The sequence below is a fragment of the Eufriesea mexicana genome, unplaced genomic scaffold (genome assembly GCF_001483705.2).
Source record: "Eufriesea mexicana isolate 0111107269 unplaced genomic scaffold, ASM148370v2 scaffold16629, whole genome shotgun sequence".
NCBI classification, from domain to species: Eukaryota; Metazoa; Arthropoda; class Insecta; order Hymenoptera; family Apidae; genus Eufriesea; species Eufriesea mexicana.
In genome coordinates this window covers 93062-114121 of record NW_016924050.1, presented here as the reverse complement: position 1 = coordinate 114121, position 21060 = coordinate 93062, and the positions used below count along the sequence as shown (strand labels likewise).

General features: G+C 44.5%; 1 protein-coding gene and 1 non-coding gene across 3 annotated transcripts; one reads left to right on the top strand and one right to left on the bottom strand.

Moving 5' to 3' along the window:
- Positions 1-936: 936 nt before the first annotated feature.
- On the bottom strand, positions 937-10807 carry LOC108554114 (homeobox protein 2). Of its 2 annotated transcripts, XM_017909281.1 has the most exons (9): positions 10680-10807; positions 6224-6797; positions 5165-5743; positions 4672-5078; positions 3842-4492; positions 3323-3752; positions 2216-3231; positions 1976-2145; positions 937-1892 (listed from the first exon to the last, which is right to left on the bottom strand). In XM_017909281.1, exons 2-9 carry the CDS (start codon positions 6371-6373, stop codon positions 1660-1662), a joined length of 3636 nt encoding a protein of 1211 aa, XP_017764770.1. In that variant the 5' UTR covers positions 6374-6797; positions 10680-10807; the 3' UTR covers positions 937-1659. The 2 variants fall into 2 exon arrangements, with proteins under 2 accessions (XP_017764770.1, XP_017764771.1); XM_017909282.1 differs by lacking the exon at positions 937-1892 and having other exon boundaries at positions 2018-2145; positions 2301-3231.
- Positions 10808-13990: 3183 nt separating this feature from the next.
- On the top strand, positions 13991-14064 carry TRNAN-GUU (transfer RNA asparagine (anticodon GUU)). The gene has a single exon. It is a non-coding gene; the product is annotated as a tRNA-Asn (tRNA).
- The last annotated feature ends 6996 nt before the right edge of the window (positions 14065-21060 follow it).

The following is a 21060-nucleotide window of genomic DNA, read 5'->3' as shown; positions in this document are numbered from 1 at the left end:
AGTATAAAAGTTCCGAATGAATTGACCTGAGCCGATCGTGATTCGCCGTGAAACTGGTAGACATTTCACGCGTTACGGCAATAATCTAAAACTGGCTAAAAAAGTTGCAATCACAGTTCCCAACGAAACGGGGATATAAATCACAAAAGAGAATCGAAAGAAACGATATTACGACATAGTATAGTCGATAACTGGCTAACTAGCTAACGTACTAGTATTTGCTACCACTATTGTTTTCTAACATTTCTTTTACTATGTTATCTAGCACATCTAACACAAACATAAATATCGTGTGCGTAGTATGAATCGTCGCCTCTTGGCAAGAGAACTCGAAACATATAGATCACAAAAAAATAATCGTCATCGAACGCTTAAGTCTAACGATATAATATATCGATAACGCTATCAGTCTATTCTCACAAAAATATCACCTCGTGACTGAAAGTAGTTCGTCTACCGGACCGTTAGAGTCAAATTATTAGCGCCGAACGAAAGCGAATTTCATTTCGTGCAACGAATCGAATGTAAAAGCTAATCGTCGACGATAAGAATTCGATTCTGGCGATCACTGAAAGATTCTTCGACGATTTCTCCACGCAATGCGGTGTCGTTTCTATTTCTCTACGAAACTCAGAGGAAAAACATCCTAATAATAGCTTTCTAATATTACGAACGTCTATATAGCATATGATGCTATTATGAACTAAACGGTTCTATACTACCGTGCTAGGCTATTATCTTTGGTATACTAACGGGAAATGTTTGTTCCACCGACAGAATCGACGTCAATTTTGCTCCTAATCCGTTGTCACCTTAATCGTTTTCTTTCTTTTTCCGGAAGTAGCAAATACGAATTAGAAATAGGAACATTAGGAGTTAATATACGTACATGTACGGAAAACTTACTGTACGAGATATATCGACACATATCACTCTTTCTCCCTTTCCCTTCCTTTCTTTCGCTTTTCTTTCTCACGTGAATTATACGAGTAGGCACGTGAAAATACGGCAACTAGTTCATCGATGAGTGTAAAGAAGAAGGGAAAAAATGAAAAAGTATGGAGAGATGGGAAAACGATTGGTGGTAGATGGTAAGCAAGGAGCGTAGGGTAAAGATATACCATGGCAAGATTAAATCGAAAGAAAGGAAAGGTATCTCTTTCTTTTTTCACTTGCCTCGTTCATTCTCGTTCATTCTCGTTCATAACTCGAACCAATCACGTACAGTAGCTGTGTAATCGTTTCACATGGTGTCGAGCAAACAATGCGAGAACAATGCCCAGAAAATATTTAATATTCTTAATTTTGACTCTCTTACCGTGTGTGTTTGTGTGTAAACAGGCAGAAAAATATATCGATTCCCTTCTAAACGATTAGGTAGATAGAAATTCGGCTAGACTGCGTCGATCATCGGTGCTTCTTCGGAGACTCGACAGATATTTCGGGAACATCACGCATTATTAATTCGGTAGAATGTTGCTCGAAAAAGGAGAGCATAAGCGTACCACGCGGAATTTCTCGTTGCGAAGTTAATCGCTTCGTAGATAATTTTCGATACGTGAATCATCGTCGTGTCTCAATGACGACTAGGTTTTTACCGATCGTCAGCCAATTCCACGCGAGAAGGGAGTCGATTCTTTTTGGTTCCGCGCGCTCGGTTCAGGGCAATCGATCGGTCATTACCGGTTCCAAGCACGTCTGCTTCAAAGTCGCGGATTGATCCTCGAGACTTCGCTTCAAACCCTCGATAGTTTGCATTAGCATTTGCCTACGCAATTGGGAGAGTTGGTGTTGAAACATCTGCGAGTCTTGAGTATTTACACTCATGTTCGCGGCTAGCCGTTCTTGTCGAAGCCTTGCCACTTTTTCTTTCAGAGATCTCCTCGAGTCGTCTGTGAACGGTGTAAAGAAGATTAAAGTTGCGTCGTTGGATCCTATGAAATACGCATTACGGTGCTTATGCTAAACTGCTTACCGGTATCATCGGTGGCGGTATCTCCGTCCGAATTTCTCAAAGTAACGTGTTCTCCTAAAGTTTTCTGTATCCTACCATAGGTCGCACTTCCTGCATATACTTTTCTTTTCACCGGTTCGCTTTGCGGACAATAGGAAGATCCTTCTTTGATAGGACCCATATCGACTGACCTGTGAAGACGAAAAAGAGATACCATCAGGTTCTGGAATAAGAGCGAGTACCAATGATAGACATGCCAACCTAAAAGTCATTAGCGGCGGTCGTCTTCTAATGTCACATTTTTCCTCCGAATCCGACGAACTCGACGTCACTCCTTCCTCCTTACCTACGACGTTGCATGATCTCGAAGCATGAAACTCCTTCCGATTTATACCGGAAAGAGAATCTCCGAACGGTGAAGTGGCACAAGGTCTGTTCGTTGCGACGTAGGAAGTTTGGGACTTCGCAACGTATCGATCCACGTTCGAATCGAGGATACCGCCGTTGCAGTTGAACATTCCTAGTGATGCTGTTGCTACCGTTGTCGCCATTGCCGTGGTCGTTGTCGTCGTCACTGGTGTTGCTATCGCGGTTGTTCTCCGTCCGTCGTAATCATCGGGAATCTGATTCTCGTAAATTCTCGACCGAGAGCAACTAAGCAGACTTCTATCAGGCGAACTTCTATCAGGTTGGTTCGGCGTCCTTCGCGATACGAGAGGAGAGTCAACGGGGTATTTGATCGAACTCGATTGGAACGACGACGTCGTCGTTGTCGTCGTCGTCGTCGTCGTCGTCATCGTCGCCGCCGCCGCTGTCATCGTTGTCGTTGCCGTTGCCGCCGTCGTTGCACCGATTGGCGAGGAAGCGTTTCGTTCGATGAATCGACGCATCGGGGAACAAGACTGAACGAATTGCTGTCTCTTGGGACTGGTATGCTCGAGATCTTTGATGCTGCCACTTTGCAACTCCGGTTGAGAATTTCTGCTTTTGGAAAGAGCAAGCTCGATGTTCAACTCTGTATTTTTGATTAGTTCGACGCGTTTGTTCGCCAATCCGTTGTGAAGCTTTCGAGAGGGTGACGGTACGATAGGCAAGTTGTTTTGATTCTTTTGCATATTCACCAGAATATTTTCCGCTTCGAGAATCAGCTCCCGATATTTTTTGTCCGCTTCCTTGTCCGCCTCCATCAAAGCTATCTCGGAGGCGAACGTGGTCATGTAGGTTTTGTCGGTGGAGGTTATCCGTTGTCTCACGAGATTTCCATTCACGTAGCTTACCTGTACATTCAAAAAAACAGGAAAAAAAGGAAACGAATAGATGGTTAAGTATAGAGCAATATAGAGAAGCAGTAAAGAATATCGCACATACCGAGTTCGATCGTCTCTTAACGACATCAGGAGCTCCGGTAGCGACACGGACTGTCGGCGATCGTTTGTCATTTAATCGTAATGGCGACAAATTTTTATTCACGTCGTGTTTCTTGCGACGCAAACAGATCGGAGTACCGCCGACGCTTCTACTACCCTGATTGAAACCCGAGTTCTTAAGCAACATTCTTTCCACCAGGACGCGATTTAGATTCGCCGTTTCGTCGTCATCGTCGCCGTTGTCGCCGTTGTTATGGCTGACGACACCGAGTGGAACCAAGTCCGAATCACGCTTGTCAAAATTCAATTTCCGACGTTGCGAGGATCTCTTTTTTCGCTTATCGTTCGGCTGCTTCTCATCCGGTTGTTTCTTGTGCCGCACGATCTGCTTCTTCGCGGTATTTTTCACGGTGTTCTTCGCGCTGATCGTTCTGCGAACAGAAAGGACGCGTAACGCATCGGTATGGGTGTTTGTATCCGAAAACGGACACAGAGACAAGAGAAGTGGCGTGTGCCTTACCTTTGAAGCATCGCGGTGTCCTCTTTGTTTCTGCGCTTCATCAACGACTCTCGTAATTTGCTGCTCCGTCGCGCGAGCTCGCCGGTGAAGGCGAAATAGGTACAGTGACCGGTATTGGCGAAGCGTCCGGTACAATCGAGGTTGCCGAGATCGAGAAACGAACCATTGTCGATGTAATCGAAATCGTCGTTGTCGAACGGATCATTCTCATCGCCGGCATCTCGGGCGGCATCCAGATCCGACAGAGATTCGATGTAATCCTCGCAATCGGTCGGATCGCTGTCGGACAAAATGTCCGTCTCCTTCTCGTAAACGTAACTTTCGTCGAATTTGCCCATCATCTCGTTCAACGTGATATCATCCTCGGACGATCTGACGCTTCGCGTGATGGACGACGCGGACGAATCGTTTCCGTTCACGTTCTCGTTTCCATTATTCCCGTTTCTGTTCTCATCCTCGCTATCGTTGGTGCTACTTCCGCTATCGTTTCTACCGTTGCTAACGTTGCTACTGTCGCGGCTACTACCGCTACCACCGCTGGTACCACTGTTGCCGCTGCTGCTACTGCTGTTGCTGCTACGTCGTTGCACGGACAACGCTATCTTTGGTCGAATCTCCATACCGGATGCTATTCTCCAATTTTGATTTATCCTACGGCAAACAGACACGAGTAGATTTTTCGCGAGACGAGCGAGACGGAGAAGCTTGTGGCTTTCGATAAAGGTCGAGAGCTAACTAGTCGAGTAACTAGTCGAGTAACTAGTCGAGTAACTAGTCGAGTAACTAGTGGAGAAACTAGTGGAGAAGCAGAAGAAGACTGTGATACTAACGGACTCCTCCCGGCGCTAAGACTCTCCTGCTTTAACTCCCTTCTGGCACGTCCCACTCGCACGCCGCTGCTCGCGTTTATGTCGCTCGCGCTTCCGGATGATTCCGTGAGTTTCAGGCCCGAGCCGCTGCTGGTGTCATCGAGGTTCAATCTCGATTTGAAACCGGTTGTGCTTGAGCCGGAAGAGTTGGCCGACAACCACGGATTCGTACGAATCCGCGAACGTTCCCTGGGCGACTGGATGGTCGGCGAGAGTAAGGGCGGTGGTATGGAAGAAGGTGGCACGATCAAGTTGCTTCGCGAGGATTCGGCGGAGAACGACTCGGTTCGTCGATAATACCTATCTTGTGGCACTGCTCTTCGTTGGCCAGACCTGTCCTCGTCCGTCGAACGATGATCCTCTATGATCTGTACGAAGAAAACGAAACGTGTCACGGTCTCGTGGTTTGGCGGTTCAGTCGGGTCGCGAGTCGAATTACGATCTCGAAGCGTACCTTGCTCGGAGCGTTGTTGGTTCGAACGTCTCTCGGCGATAGCTCGTGGCCCATGGTCATGTTCCTCGAAGAGAACACCGTAGCAGAGGTGGAAGCGGAAGTTTCCGCCTTGCCCTCGAACCTTCCATGTCTACGCGCGGAGAGTAAAGCGGCAACCGGCAGATCCGACGAGACGATCGGTTTCTTCGACCTCGCGTTATCGTTGCGATTGTGATCGTTATTGTCGTTATTGTTGTTGTTACTGCTGCTGCTGCAGCTGCAGCTATTGCCGTTGTTGTTACCGTTGTTACTACAGTTGCTGCCAGCGGTTGCGCCTGTGCCAGAGTTGGCGTTGCTTTGGAAATAATGAGTACCTGTCCTGATGTTGATGTAATATTCCGGTGGATAGCTGGTTCCAGGCGAGGTGCCGTCCGTCGAGTATCCGGTGCTATAAGCGCTTTCCGGAGAGGAGAGATTCACGCTACCGGTGCCCGCGCACGTACCCGAGGACGCGGTTACGGTACCGCATCGTGTACCCTCCTCCTCGCCGTGCAACCCAATTCCGTCCACGTTTTTCGACGGCGAGTCTACCGGGTGCACCTGCGAATATCGAGTACCCAATTGCTCTCGCCTCGCTCCTTCGATAAGCAGCGAAGAAGAGAGAGCGGGAAGAGGAAGGTAAGGATAGAGAAACCGCGAGTTTAGGGAAAAAGTAGGAGATAAAAGCGGGAGTAAGAGAGAGAATAAAGTCGGCGGGTATGGTCTAATTGGATAGCTACGGTCTGCTAGAGAAGAACGAGCCAGTCAAAGCGAAGGGCGAGCGAGGGGAAACAGGGGGGTGAAACGCGAAGAAGCTAATCCTTCAGAGTCGTCTCATTCTTGCCTTTCTCTTCTCTTCGCTCGTTTGCATCGCCATCGTCTGGCACTCGCATCGTTCCTCTTTTTCGAAAAGAAGAAGAAGAAGAAGAAGAAGAAGAAGAAGAAGAAGAGGAAAAAGCGGCGTGTAAGATAATCGCAAGAAAAAGTCCACTATGGAAGATCGACATTGTTTTCGAATACGTATATATGCATAATACTCACTTGATGCAAGGCGGGAGACCTATGCGAGCCGTGATTTCGGGGGGAATTGCAATTAGAGTCAAACCCCTTCTCTCCTTTCTTTCGATCCTTTTTCTTCTTCGATCGCACGATATGTGCTTCCATCCACGTACGCAATTTCGTTCCGAACATGATGCGCAACGATAATCGGCCAGCGGTGCGGCGCTTCGTTGAAAAATTGGTCGTCCTTCCGTCCGAAGACTTGATATCTCTTGGTCAAGTTCGAATCACGGCGGCAGTGTGGTCGATGAGGGTAACGGCGACCACGTTAACCACGATGACGATGACAAGGACGCTGACGAGGATTTTGACGAGGAGGTTGACGAGGAGGTTGACGAAAGCGGGTCCATTTCGCGACCGAAATCGCGAGCGAGATCGGGGGTTCCTTGAAACGGTCGGTACTCGTTCGAAAGAGCCGATCAAAGTTTCTCTTAAAGCTCTAAAGCGTTCTATCTATAACGATTTCTAGGTCGCCGCCCTTCGACCGATTAGCGTGGAAAACCGACGCGCTGCTCGTCCTCCTCGCGCCATTCCTCGACGATGCGAGACAACGGATCTGAAACAAAAGAGAAGAAGGATTGTCGCGTGGAGACGATTTCCTAGTATTCGCGCTTCGTTCGCTCGCTGCATGGCCTCTTCCTTCCCCGAAACTCTCGAGAGAAAGCGCGAGTTTTGAAAAGAAAAGAGGAGGAAGATCGAATCAGTCCTAACGCAGGAACGCTGTCGAGTTGCTACCTCTATTTCCGGGTATACCGCGCGTACTCCACCTACGTTTCCGCATGTCTCTCGAATAGCGCAATTCTCACAAGAATGTTGCACGCCGATTCGAAAATGCGACCGAAAACGAAAGAGAATAAGGAAAAAGAGGCTGCTGAGACCTGCTGTTTCGACGAAAGCTATGAAGCAGGATACATCTCGGTCGTGGACAGGGTGTACACGACGTTCCGTTAGATTTATATCGGAGAGAGGAAAAAGCGGGAAGGAAGGGCAAAGATGAAAAACGCGGTACGGCTTCCACTCGGATCGCTGGGCCAGGAAGGGAAGAGGAGAAAGGGAAGGGGGAATTGGAAAAAGGAATGGGAAAGTTGGGAGAACGGTAGCGAATCCGGGGTGAACGAGGCGATCAAGCGTTTCCGAAGGCGGAGAGGTTGGTGGAAAAGACGAGCGTGGTCGCGTGGAGTCGAGTTCCATTGTCCACGACCGCGAGCAAAAGAGGAACGTCGAACGTAGTGTAACGAGAAAACAATCGTGGAAGACAATGGTCGGATCGCTATAGCGCGTGGTTCCTTTATCGTCTAGTCGTCGTGGAAAATAGAGAGTGGCGGCGATCGGGTTGCGCGTTACGCGTTTTCCATTTCTACGTTCGACTGCATGGAAAATACCAAAGACAAAGAGAAGCGGAGACCCGATCGCTGGCACTGGCCCGAGAGTCGAACGGAACGGAGGAGAAGACACGCGACGGTGGATTCTCGCAACGTCGAACGAGATATTATTGCGAGAACAACGAAGCCGATTGAATCGATGCGACGTTATCGTTCCCGCGGTTTGTCGACTCGGAAAGAAAAAAGACGCGCGTGCGCCTGTTCGGTCTTTAACCCTCTTCATCGCGCGTCGAACCGCTCGAGACGCGCGAACCGCGCGGGGAGGTCAAAGTGCGATCGACGGACGGTTAACGAACGAATGCGATTAATTTCTATAAAGACGTTGCGCGGCGGACCTATCATGCAGGCTCAAAGACGTATCATCGAGATAAAAACGATCGATCGTATTTCTCGCGAGGACCAATGGAATCGCCGATCGCGAGTTTCGGAGAGATCGGATCGGAAACGAAGAACACGGTTGCTAGAAGATGTGGTTGAAGAAAAAAAGTAGGGAAGGAAGGAAAAAAGGTAGAGAAAGAATAGAAAAAAAGGAGGCGAATAGCTAGTGGCTAGTGGCTAGCGGCTAGTGGAAGACGGTTGTTCGGAAAGGGTTCGATCGAGCACCGCTGGCTGGCTCGCTCGTCGGTGGCGGGGTAACGTTGGTCGTCATGGCAACTCTTCGAGCTCCTGCTCCAAGCAACCCCCGGATCTACGGGGTAGTCGGATCGATTTCGACCGATCGATCGATTTTCGAGAGATCACACGGCAGAAGTATACCTCGTACGTTTTCCCCCTCGAGCGTGTAAACTCGAAACGAGAGAAATCGTTCTACCTATTGGTTCTAGCCTCGATCGGTAAGTATTCGTCGCGATCGACCGCGTGGTCGACGACGACGGGAGCCTGGGTATCTCGTTCGTCGTCGACGAGTCGTGTAATCTCTCTTGGGTAGTAACGGTAACGCGGTGAGCGAGTAAATGTTCCCAACCACCACCACCACCGCCAGGCACCGCCATCAGCACGCGTGTTACTCGGACGGGACAGCATGGCCGGTAGCCAAAATTATGTAATTCCACCGATAACGCGGCCACGAGTGCAGCGACCTTGATAATAGCTTCTACGATAAGTCGAAAGTCTTCGCGCGAACATCGCTTGCCCAAACGTTTCTGTTCTCCAATGATGGACACTCGCCAGAGCATGTATATATACGTATGTATGTATATCGAGTACGCGATGAGATCGATATAGGTATCGTCGCGGAGGGAAAAACTGGCTAGTTTGGTCAGCTGCCGAATGAGGAGATAACGAGACTGATCCCGAGGCCATCTACCCGATGCGCGAGAACCATTTTTCCCGACGGACGATACTTATTCGTCCGTTTCTTGCCCGATGTTTTTCGATTGTTACGAGTGTTCGAACTGGAATCAACGATGAGTTCCAAAATCGATCGAAAGAGGCAATACGCGTTCTACTCCCTAAATAAATTTTCCGCGACTCGCAGCTGAATTTAAATGAAACGTTAATCGACATTCGAGTCGAGGGAAAGTGCGAAAGACGTCCCCTTGGCTTCAACCGACGGCGCACCCTCTCGGAACGGCTAATTTCAGCCAACTACCCCTCACGCGCATCCTCGTAACCAAAAATAATCCATCCATCCATTCGTCCGTGACTATTGGTCGCGCGATGAGTCTCAACGTGAACGCTCCGTTACGACGCTCGATTTTCGGCTCGATCGTCGGTGCGAATCTTCGGAATAATGGTTACGTAGATATTCCGAGTAGCCTCGTGTCACGTTCGACCGTTCATTTACCTTTTACTTTTTTCCCTTTCGAGGAACGCCACCCTTGCACGGGATATTCCCGCGCACAAACGATATCGCGCGTCGCGTCGCGTTTCCGCCCACCGAGAGTCGTGCCGTATCGCAAGATACGACGCGTCGATCGAGTATCGTGACCACGCGCTATTCTCGGAGGAGAAATTCTGCTCGCGAACGCGATTCTCGGTAACGTTCCTTGTCCTTCGAATCGTCTTACTCTTTACGATAACGCCCTACGCTTTATTTTTTCTTCCCGCTAAACCGTGACGCGTTTCGCGGAAACTCGGCTCTTATCCGTAGGGAACGCAAACGGCGCGATATCTCGCGAAACGTTCCAGCAAGCTATTCGACGAAGGGGAACCAAAACGGTTATGTATCGCCACACGAAACGAGCGATCGCTCTCGAAGAGTCCGGGATCCGTTGGTCGTTCGTTCCGTGAAACGAACGCGACGAGATCTATTTTCGTTTCGTTCTTCGAAATTCCTTCGAGACTCGCGCGCGCCATTCCAACAACCGAATCACCTTTCCAACTTTTGTTCGATAGCGATTCGAGCAACTCTCCAGACTCGCGGTAAGCCTGTGTTGCATGCGAATACTCTACCGTATATGCGTCTTTTCTCCGACCACGATTCTCCTTTTGCATCTTCGATACCGCTCTCGGAGTCTTACCACGCGAAATTGGTCCACGTTCGAATACGTATAGGTTATGTAACGATAACCGCTCGTTCGCGCGACGTACCGAATTTTGCAAGAACGTTGAAACAAGGTTATATTCCATGGATGAATCAGGATTCGTAGTTCAGCGCTCTCGTTATCCCTTCGAAACGACGTTTAGCTTTTTTGGGACTTTTTTTCCAGAGAAGGGAACGGACGCATCGTATCGAAACGAATCGCCGCGTACGGTACGGTCCATCCGAACGTTCTCCGCATCGAGTGTCGTACGCCGCGTTTCAAGATGACAGTGCTTGTCATACCTAACGTTCTCGTTGTCGTCGTTGTCGTCGAGACACAACCATCGTTGTGTCGTCGTCTCTCGATGTTTGAGTCGCGATTTGTTTCTCGGATTAGGGACGATTAGGGAAAAGCTTACAAGACAGTCAGAGACACTATCATTCGTCGAACGGATACTAAAAGAAAAATTCGAAGAGGATCGTGGTGGTTGTTCGTTGATAACAGGACTTAACCTGCTACGAAACGAAACGAAACGAAATGAAACAAAATGAAGAAAAACGATACGAAAGATGCACGGAATTGGTACTTTACCTTGCGTTCCATCGAACGTCATCCTCCATCGGTTACGATCTCGTCTCGCGCTCGAAATGTGAAATAATGGGATCTTGAGCTGGATCCCGGTGAAAGTAACGAGAAATTACAAGCGCGAAAGAACGCGCGTATGTTCGGTCGATCTGCAAGCGTGTATGGACCGTTGAAGAAGAGAGTAGCACGACCGCAGTGCGGCCGGCACGCGACACTCAAACACCGCGAGAGTAAAACCTCTTACCTCGCTGACCGTTCCGACGAGACTGAGCGCCGCCGACTACGCACCCTTATTGGGCGGGCACGTTGCAGGGCCGTACTCCAACGGGGTGCACTCCCTCTCTACACCCTTCTACCTACCATTGCACGCTTTTCCGCGAGAGCTCTTTCTCGTCGATACCTGCCATCCCACCGCCTCGCTCTCGGAATATCGACAGACACGAACGAGAGAACATATCTATCGTCGAGAGAGTAGTACCGTATATTTGAATCGCGTACTGCGATTTCGCTGCTCGCGTTCGCGTCCGCACCGATCCTTGCCGTTTGCTTCGCCGTCGAGTGGCGGCGGTGTAGTCGCCCGTATATATGCTCGACTGTGACGTATTCGTTCGATCGAGTTTCGAACAGATCGAGTTCGATGTCCGATGTTCTCGCCTTTTATCGTCCCCCATATTTTTTCGACCGAAACATCCAAGAACGTTTAGCGGTGCAAAGCACACGATGTTCTCGTAATCGACGAACGGCATATAAGTCGTCTCGTGGCGAGAGTAATAACGAGGAAAGTACGACCATAAACGCCATGGATGGCCTCTCGCGTCTTTGATACGCCCCTGGGAAACTGGCTAAACGGAACACCCTTCGACAACGTAGGGTAGCCAGATCCAATCGAGGGGACTTTGGAGAATTCCCGTTCTCTTCGTTCTCTTCGTCTTTGCTGTAGGAGTGGAGACACGATCTTTCTCGACTTAACTCGCCATACTTTCGCAAGGTCGCCGACGATGCTGGACGTTTACGTATATACGTAATGTCATTACGTTATGTCGTTTTCACGAGCTTAGTGAGCAGAAATCGTTCGATTCGACTGTTGGAATCGTGGCGAAGCTCGGAACATCGATAATCGTTTACCTCTCTCTTCGTTCGCGGCATTTGGTTTTCGTCGAAGCGACGAACGAAGCCCGTTCTAGAGTATCGAAACCTTCGGCTTTTATGCATCCGAATGAATACCTTTTGGGATCGTATCGGGAACAAAAAGAATGATTATCATCGATCGCTCTCTTGCCGGAATACTCATTGCTAGCTTTCTCGCGTTTACACGCTCGACTTTCCCATTCGACTAAATTCGAATGTCTGCCTTCGAAGCCGAATGTTGGAATGTCGCCTCGCGTCCATTTTCCTCTGTTCTGCACTTTTTTTTTTTTTCTTTTTCACCCTTGCTCGTTCACTCACGAATCTCCCTTTTTAATCTCGCTCTCTCTCTTTCTCCCTTTCCCCCCCCCCCATCTCTCTCTCTCTCTCTCTCTCTTTCTCTCGCTTGCTCTCTCGGGACGGTGATGAAAGGGACGAAAAATTGGGGGCACAAACGCGAGTCGCCTAGACGATAATTACGTAGGTATCTCACCGCGAGAACGCGATATTATCCGTATCCACGTTGGCACCGTTCCGAGTCTGGATTTTTGCCAAGATAAATATCGATCTCGCCCCGTGTTAGGATCCTCTCTATCCTATCGATTCAATTCGACGCGTCGATATTGACGCGTGTTACTCGCTCGTAACCAACTTCTCTCGCTTGCTTCGCTCGTTAACGAATGATGGAAGGGCGGGGAGGACGGGGAGGGACGAGGAGCAATGTAACGCGATGATTGAACGTGATTCGGAATTTTGTTCGACCAATCGCTCCGCGGTAATTCGACACATTTCGCGACTCAAACGAAATTTTTGCGTTTCGACGGAAAATGAGAGACAAAAGGAGAAGCGACAAGGAGAAAAGGAAAGAAGTTTAGGGAAAAGTATAAAAAGTGAAAACGTGCGGGCCTGGTAAGAGAGGCGTCTTCGGACACACCCATTCAAGATTCGCGAGCGATCGTGCGAAAATAAAATTATTCGCGTGCTGTCCCCGCCGAGTATACTCGTATACTCCAGTTCGTTCCTATCGTCGACAATCGAGGAGCAACAGGAGCGTAAACGAGTGAAGCAATATGTTCACGGTGACTGTGAAACGACACTGTCTCATTAAGAGATTCGTCGTAACGAAAACGTCGGTGAATACGAGACGCGGTAATTGCTGCCCGGTGCGTTATCTGCCGCCGGTTGAAAAGAGTTTGGTGCATTTAACGGTCGATTGACTCTCCTCTGTCCTGCCGTGTCTTTTTTCCCTTTTTTCTTGCTTTTGCCATTCGAAGACCGGTTGGGTTGGGGCGAGTGGCGAGTAGCGAGTACGTAGTAGAGGGGAGAAAGGCGGGTGACGAATACGTACATAGGTTAGGTGTAGAGGATACACGCACCAGTCCTGCGTCTATCGATGTGTCCATCGATGCGACTATCGATATGTCTATCGATGCTTCAACTTCACGACTCGTTAATGTCGCGCATAAATGCTACTCGTGAGTACGCAACGATACGAGATCATTTGCTCTCCCTTTCTTGAGCTCGGCTTTGCGATTAACTCGTTTCGCTAAATCGTTATAGACGACTCCGCTGGGCCCGCCGACGAAACGAACAGGAGAGTGAGGGGAGAGGATAACGAGTTCTTTGCCCGAGAGACGGTTTGCCGCGTTCCCAGCGAATCTTTCGTCAACACCCTTCATCGTTCTAGCAACACCCTCGAATTCGTTTCAAGGTTCCCGCTATGGAACACACCCGACCACCGATTGTTCTTTTCTTCATCACGCAGTCACGCGTGTCACTTTCCTTCCGTGTAGCTCGCTTTTGGCCAAGCCACGCGTGCTCGTGCCCTTTCAGCGGCACGCGCCATTCGTCTAACCACTTAAATTCATTTAAACGAGCATCGCATTCGTGTAATTCACCGTGAAACCCCGTTACGAACTTGAACGGACTCTGCGTACGTGTGTGCTCGCTCGAGTACGTATACAAGAGAATTCGATCTTCCGATGTCGATTCTCTCACTTCAAAGCATCGTTCGATCGAATACCACCGAATGCGTATATTCTTCTTTTCCTCCGCGCTAGTCGGTGTATCTTAGTTACGTTGTAGATTATTACCCGGAAAGTTTCGCTTATTGGCGTTGTTTCCTCTGTTCACACGGTTCCTACATTCGGCACGCGAGATGACAATCTGTATTAAAAACGAGATACCAAGTCGCCTCCGTGGCGCAATCGGCTAGCGCATTCGGCTGTTAACCGAAAGGTTGGTGGTTCGAGCCCACCCGGGGGCGAATTTATTTTGTTGTATCTTTTCCATCAAAATTTCCGCGTCCGCCTAGTAATATTTCGTTCGAAATAACTGATATTTCGTTCGACGAATTATTTACGCAAATTCGTACAATTGTTTACGACTTACGGTATTCGAATAAATCTTAATCGATTTTTACTCTTTCTTTATCCCTATCTCGGGCGATTATATTTCTTTCTCCGTTCTTTCCTCGTGTCCCACCTTTTTCTTTTTTATTTCTCATTTCATTCGTTTTTATCCTCTTTTTATATTACCTTTATTATTTTCTTTTATTACTATTTTATTACTCTTCTCATTTTTCCACATTTTTCCACATTTTTTCGATAGATTTGAAATTGAAGCGAAAAAGGAAAAATTAATTCAACAATAATGTGAAAGATATTTCGAATAATTTCGTTAAAACGATAAAAAAAGATTACCGCATGGAGCATGGGGGCACGAAACCACGATCCTGCGATTGAGAGTCTCATGCTCTACCAACTGAGATAGCCGGGCTGATGTGTTTAGCCATCACTGCTATATAGAGACAAATTCTAAATGTTAATAAAATATACAACCTAAAAACTAATTTTTAACGACTTATTACGAATAATCGTTACATCTCGCGGTTCTCGAAATTACAAAATTCTTTTACTCTCGTATTCGCATATTCGAAGATGTTTTTATCACTTTCATTAGACCACCGATCTTTAATGGATACCTACACATAGCAGATATAAATAATTTTAGTGGTACGATTAAGATAAAATATATCAATTACAGGTCTATCTCGATATGAGTCGACATGAATCTCTTTTAAATCAGTTATATATTTTCAGTAAATGCAAAGAGGGAAATTCTGAGACCAATTTTTTTACTAGGTTGGTAGTTCTAGTGTTAATGCCGTCGTTTGTTCGATGTATGTTGGTAACACTGAGTAAAGTACGCGGTAATGCATGGAACATCGTGCACGCCGATAATTGATCTTATATTTCAAAGTAAAAAGGTTTTCGTAATTTCTGGACAACGTACCACGTCGTACTTGCGTGAAATTTTTAAACCAATTTCTACTCTTTACAAGGCTTTCGAAATTCCATCCGACAAGAAAATAAAACTTTTCTCCAGATCGTGTCAAGGGATCGAAAACTTATGTTGATTCTAGTTAACAAAACACTTTCGAGGAATCACTGTCTTCCGTAGCTGTTGCGGGAGGTCAAAATCGGTGTAGATAACGATTTCGGATACGTTTCCAACGGATTTTGAAGTATCGATCTTTCATCGGTCTTTTATGGGTTCTATTTTAGTCCCGTATCGACTGCCGCCAGCGTCATAGTTCTAGTTTCACACTTATAGTTCGAAGATTCTTGTACGTTACTCGCATTTTCACTGTAAATATTGTCACTTGTAGTTTTGCAGATTCAGAGTTTCGCAACAGTCACGTTCCTCGTCACTTAAAGTCACCACGACCGGGTAAAAGCCCCGCTATAAAGACATATTATAGGGATATCGACGTAGAATATGTAGACTACATCGTCGACGACGTAAAGCTCAGTACTCTGTATTCTCGTTAGCAACGGTTCGCATGCCGAGACGTACATTCATACATGAAAGCATTTGAACGTTTACATTTACTCTGTTTGACAACTGAAATATGTACGTGAAAATGAAATATTTAAAACGGTATGGGACATGTAGTAAAAAGAAAATCCCAAGATTATATCAGTAAAATTAGAAAATAATTCAAAAATATATAGAATGTTTGCAATACATTTATCGGAGATATGAACAGTGGTGGCGCTAGTGAATGATGGAAAATCGCGAATGAAAAATTTGTCATAAGCAACAAAAGATGATTCGACGTCATACTGAACCTTCCTATTTTGTAATTAGTTGTGGTTCTCGCTAATATTGTACGTTATTTATGCAATATTATTATTAATAACCAATGGTATATGTTTGTAAAAGTTGCTTCTTATTATATGTATCATTATTATTTTAAATATTTCACTTTAACACTCTTATGTCAAATTTCAAAAGCAGTAGATGTAAACGTTTGAATACTTTCACGTATAAGTGTATGTAATGGAGAGTGGTTGGTTTAAGCCTGTGGATTTGGGGGATGCGTAGTTAGCTTCACTCGGCGAGACTCGGTAATTGGTATTGTTTTCCAAGGAATTAGTTTCACTGAATGAACATTTGCATGATTTGTCTAATAAGACTACGATTCTTTTGAAATTTTTAAAGTTCATTTTAAACTAGTTCGTACTAAACTATCGATAACACTGTCCGACAACTTTTAACTTCTCTAATCTGTAATATCCAATAGGTGATTCGCGTGGAGTTTACTTTCCTCAACACGAATCCGCAATCAAAATTGCTCTATCACTCTTAGTATTCGAAAAACGCAAGGTTAGGAGGTTCGTTATTGTCTTACAAGTTAGGTGGGAGTATCTCGTGTTTATCAATGCCCATAATTAAAATTATTTGTGGCTCTGAATTACGAAAATACGAATAATTTTCTAATATAAAGTTGTTAAAAAATAAATTCCATCTAACTTTTAAGATGAGAATGAATATTCGAACCTTTTTACTTTTTTATGTAATACTTCGTTTTAATCAAAAATACAGAGGAAATAAAAATATTTTGACATACGTATACGTATCATGGAAATTTATGCTGTGCAAGCCCGAATGCAGTTATAGTTTATAAAAAATATATAAATTATCAAATTTATTATTAGTAACAAATTAATATCATAGTAACAAATTGTTTACAACGTAAATTTATAATAAAAGTGAAAAAATTAATAAATTACTAATTACTGCTTGAACTTATAACATACTTGCGTTAAAATGTACCAATAATTCGCAAAAAGTTTCTAAATTATTAAATATATTTTTAATAATAAATTAACATCGTTAACAACAAATTATTCACAACGTATATTTATAATAAAAGTGAAAAAATTAATAAATTATTGGCTATGAAAGCAGAAAACTAATAATTAATAAAATCGATGAAGTCCAAAAATTTTCGATTGGGGTGGGGAAGCTCGGTTGATCGGAAGCTATATAAGGGAGGCCGCTCCGCTGCTCAAGTCATTTGCCGGTCTGGCATCGGGGGTGAAACATCTAAAATTTTCCTTGTGCGTGAGTGGGGGTGGGTTGGCTACCCCATTCACACCCACCCCCTTAAACAATTTACTAATAATTTTTCTTTTCAGGACTAATTTTTTTTTTCGTGTTCTAACTTTTTTTTATTTTCAGAATTTAATTATATTTTTCTTTTCAAATTTTTTTTTGTTTTTCTTTATTTTTATTTGGAATTTCGATTATTTCGTATGATATTCGAATCCGTTGACGTTGATTTTTTTATCTCATCGTTGGGTTGATGATATCTTACTGTTGGATTCTTAATAATTTTTTTTTTTCAGGGTTTAATTTCTTTTCTTTTCAGATTTTAATTATTATTTTCTTTTCAGACTTTTTTTCATATTCATTTGACAATTCGAACATTTCGCTTAATATTTGAATATCTCATCGTTGGGTTGCTTATATCTCATCATTGGATTGTTTATTTCTCACAGATGAGTTGTTCACTCCATTTCATTGTTCTTCTTGGTTCGTATTCTTTTCACTTTCATTTATTGTACTTTCCTCCAACTAATCCGTTTCATTTCAGGTTTATATGTTTTCTTTTCAGTTTTATATACTTTCTTTTTAGGTTTTCAAGTTTTTCAAGATTTGGTTTGGAAGACAACGTTGGACGACGCGGGATGCGTGCGTTTAGACCTAAGTAGTTATAAGTAATCATAAGATAGATACCTAGACTAAGTATCATGTGCGTGCTATCCGTACAAAGGTAGGCCACCTAACTTGGAGCGAAATATATAAATTCTCTATACTCTTGTCCCTATCGTTTACCAAATAGAACATAATTGTTCTCGCGATAATCGCGATCGTTCTTAAGTACGGACTAACCTGCGCGACGTACTCTTGTGTACTCGATAACTCCATGTTTCGTAAGTCATCCAAAGGTCTGTTGGCCTTAGTCGTCCTGGGCACCAGCGCGTGCACGACCGGGGTATGGGTCCTGTAGCCGTGACACTGCATATGGGCCTGCGATCAGACCCCATGGGATGATTAATTTCTCCCACATGTGGCAGGGGCCTGCGTGACCGGCTACAGGGCATCGCTAGGGACCCTCGGCTTGATTTTGGGTGTTTCGCTGGTTCGTTGATCGCTCTCGTTCTCGAGTAAGTCATGGCAGGGTCTATGGTGACTGGGTGGGCTAGGTTCGGTCGGGAGGGTGCCGAGGCACGAAGTTGTCTTGTACACGAGAGTACGTCTCGTAGGCTAGTCGGTCTTTCGAATAATCGCGAACTCGTTCGGACGCGTCACGATTTTCTATTTGCTTGCGGGTTTGATATTTCATTCCCTATTTTTATGGGAACTTGAAAATATCTTAGCGTTGCGACAGTAGAGTTTCAGTATACCGAACCGAAACCCTTTTTCTAAGACACGAAATATAATTAAGTGTCAGTAGAGTCACTTTAATTGAATTCGCTCCAAGTTAGATTACGCTACCTTTGATACAGGTAGCGCCAGGTGACGTGTGTGTAAAGTAAGATGCACCACTAGGGCGCATGTCGGGTCTCGATGCGTAGCCACCTCCACGTGGTGAGACCCGGTAATTGGTATCGTTTTCCAAAAAATTAATTTCGGAAACGATACCAAGCTAAGAGGTACGCACCAAAGTTGAAATATTAGTTACAAGCTAGCGATAAGTTAGTTATAACTTAGTCATAAATTAATTATAAAGTAGTCATTAATTAGGTATAAATTAAATATAGTTTATATATCGATTAATAATAAATTTAAGATATTTGAGTAATTAGTATCTGTTGCAATAATATGTAAATTCTGATGAATTAAGGTAAGTAAGGTAAGTAAAGTTGAAATATTAATTTTAAGCCAGCGATAAGTTAGTTATAACTTAGTCATAAATTAATTACAAGTAGTCATTAATTAGATATAAGTTAGTTATAGTTTATATATAAGTTAGTAATAAGGATAAGATATTTTAGTAATTAGTATCTGTTACAATAATATGTAAATTCTGATGAAATAACGTAAGTAAGGTAAGGTAAGTAAGGTAAGGTAAGTAAGGTAAGGTAAGTAAGGTAAGGTAAGTAAGGTAAGTATAATAACAAAAGTCATTAGGCTCTCCTGCAGTGAGTAGCTGTGTATAGTATACATATTCACACGAACACTACGAAATTTGTTTCTATACAATTCTTAGAAAGTGACGTCATTTCTTGGAATCGGTCGGCGAGCGACCTCCTGTCATGTTATGTTATCCTAGTATAAAATCGTGAAATCGGCCAGAAACTTTTCTTCGAGGTGACAAAAGTATTGTCCGAGAATTCCTAGAAATGACGTCAATTCTTGGAACTGACTCGACCAGCGACCTCCGATCATATTATGTTCTCCTGATACAAAGTCGCTAAATCGGCCAAAAATTTTTCTTCGTGGCCGCAAAAGTATTGACCAAAAACGGCAAAAGTATTGTCCGCCGAAGCAGCAAAAGTATTGACCAAAAACGGCAGAAGTATTGTCCACCGAGGCGGCAAAAGTATTGTCCAAAGCGGCAAAAGTATTGTCCACTGAGGCGGCGAAAGTATTGACCAAAACGGTAAAAGTATTGTCCACTGAAGCGGCAAAAGTATTGTCCAACGAGGCAGCAAAAGTATTGACCAAAAACGGTAAAAATATTGTCCATGTAGGCTGCAAAAATATTGACCGAGAATTCATGGAAATGACGTCATTTCTTGGAACTGGCTCGGCTATGGACCTCCTGCCATGTTATGTTTTCCTGATACAAATTCGTGAAATTCGCCACAAATTTCTCGCAGAGGCTTCAAAAGTATTGTCCGGAGAATTCTTGGAAATGGCGTCATTTCTTGGAACTGGCTCAGTGGTAGACCTCTTGCCATGTTATGTTCTCCTGATACAAATTCGTGAAATTCGCCACAAATTTTTAGCAGAGGCTTCAAAAGTATTGTCCGGAGAATTCTTGGAAATGGCGTCATTTCTTGGAACTGGCTCAGTGGTAGACCTCTTGCCATGTCATGTTCTCCTGATGCAAAAACGCGGAATTAACCAAAGACTTCTCGTAAAAATTTTGACCAGAGACATCAAGGAAATTATGTCTGTCTTTGAAACGCTGTAAAATACGAACCACGTGATTTACGCCCACGCAATTTACACACACGTCGCATATGCACCCGAAAATTAGATTGATTTAACTCGCAATCGATTCGGCCATCATAAAAAAATGTCGACTTTCGCCACTCACTCTCAGACCGGAATTTTCCGACTAAAAATCAGTCAAAAATCTCACAAGCTCGAAAGCTCACGATAACCATAGGAACACGTAGGGTACACTGTGAGCTCTCAAATAGGAGGTCGCCGGAACCTGGTCACGCGATAAAAAAGGACAGCGTGCGGTTAAAAAAGGATAGAAACGACGCGGCAGTGAAAAATCAAAAATTACCAAGTTTTTACGATTATTTTGTGAACTTTTATAGCTGCATCGCAAAGCTGGAACTTTGACCAATATTCTCATGAAATTTTCGATAATAATTTGAGGCCAATTAGGTTGTTATTAATAATTATTTGAAGGCGTACGTGATTTGATAATAACGACCGGCACGATTGTCTGTTAAAATATTTAATTACGAACAAAACTAGAAGTAAAATATGAATAAAAATTATATGGGAATATTGCTAAGGATATCGTTTTTATAATGCGTGAATGTTATACATAAATTAGTTGCATGAAAAATAGTTATTAATGACAAATTATAACGATCTCCGGCAACAGTTCGAATACTCCGTGCAATAATTACTAATAATGAATTAATTAATTAACGAGAAATCTGTATCTAAAATAATATTGGAAAATTTTTAAGGAGTGTCTCTTTACGATACAATTATA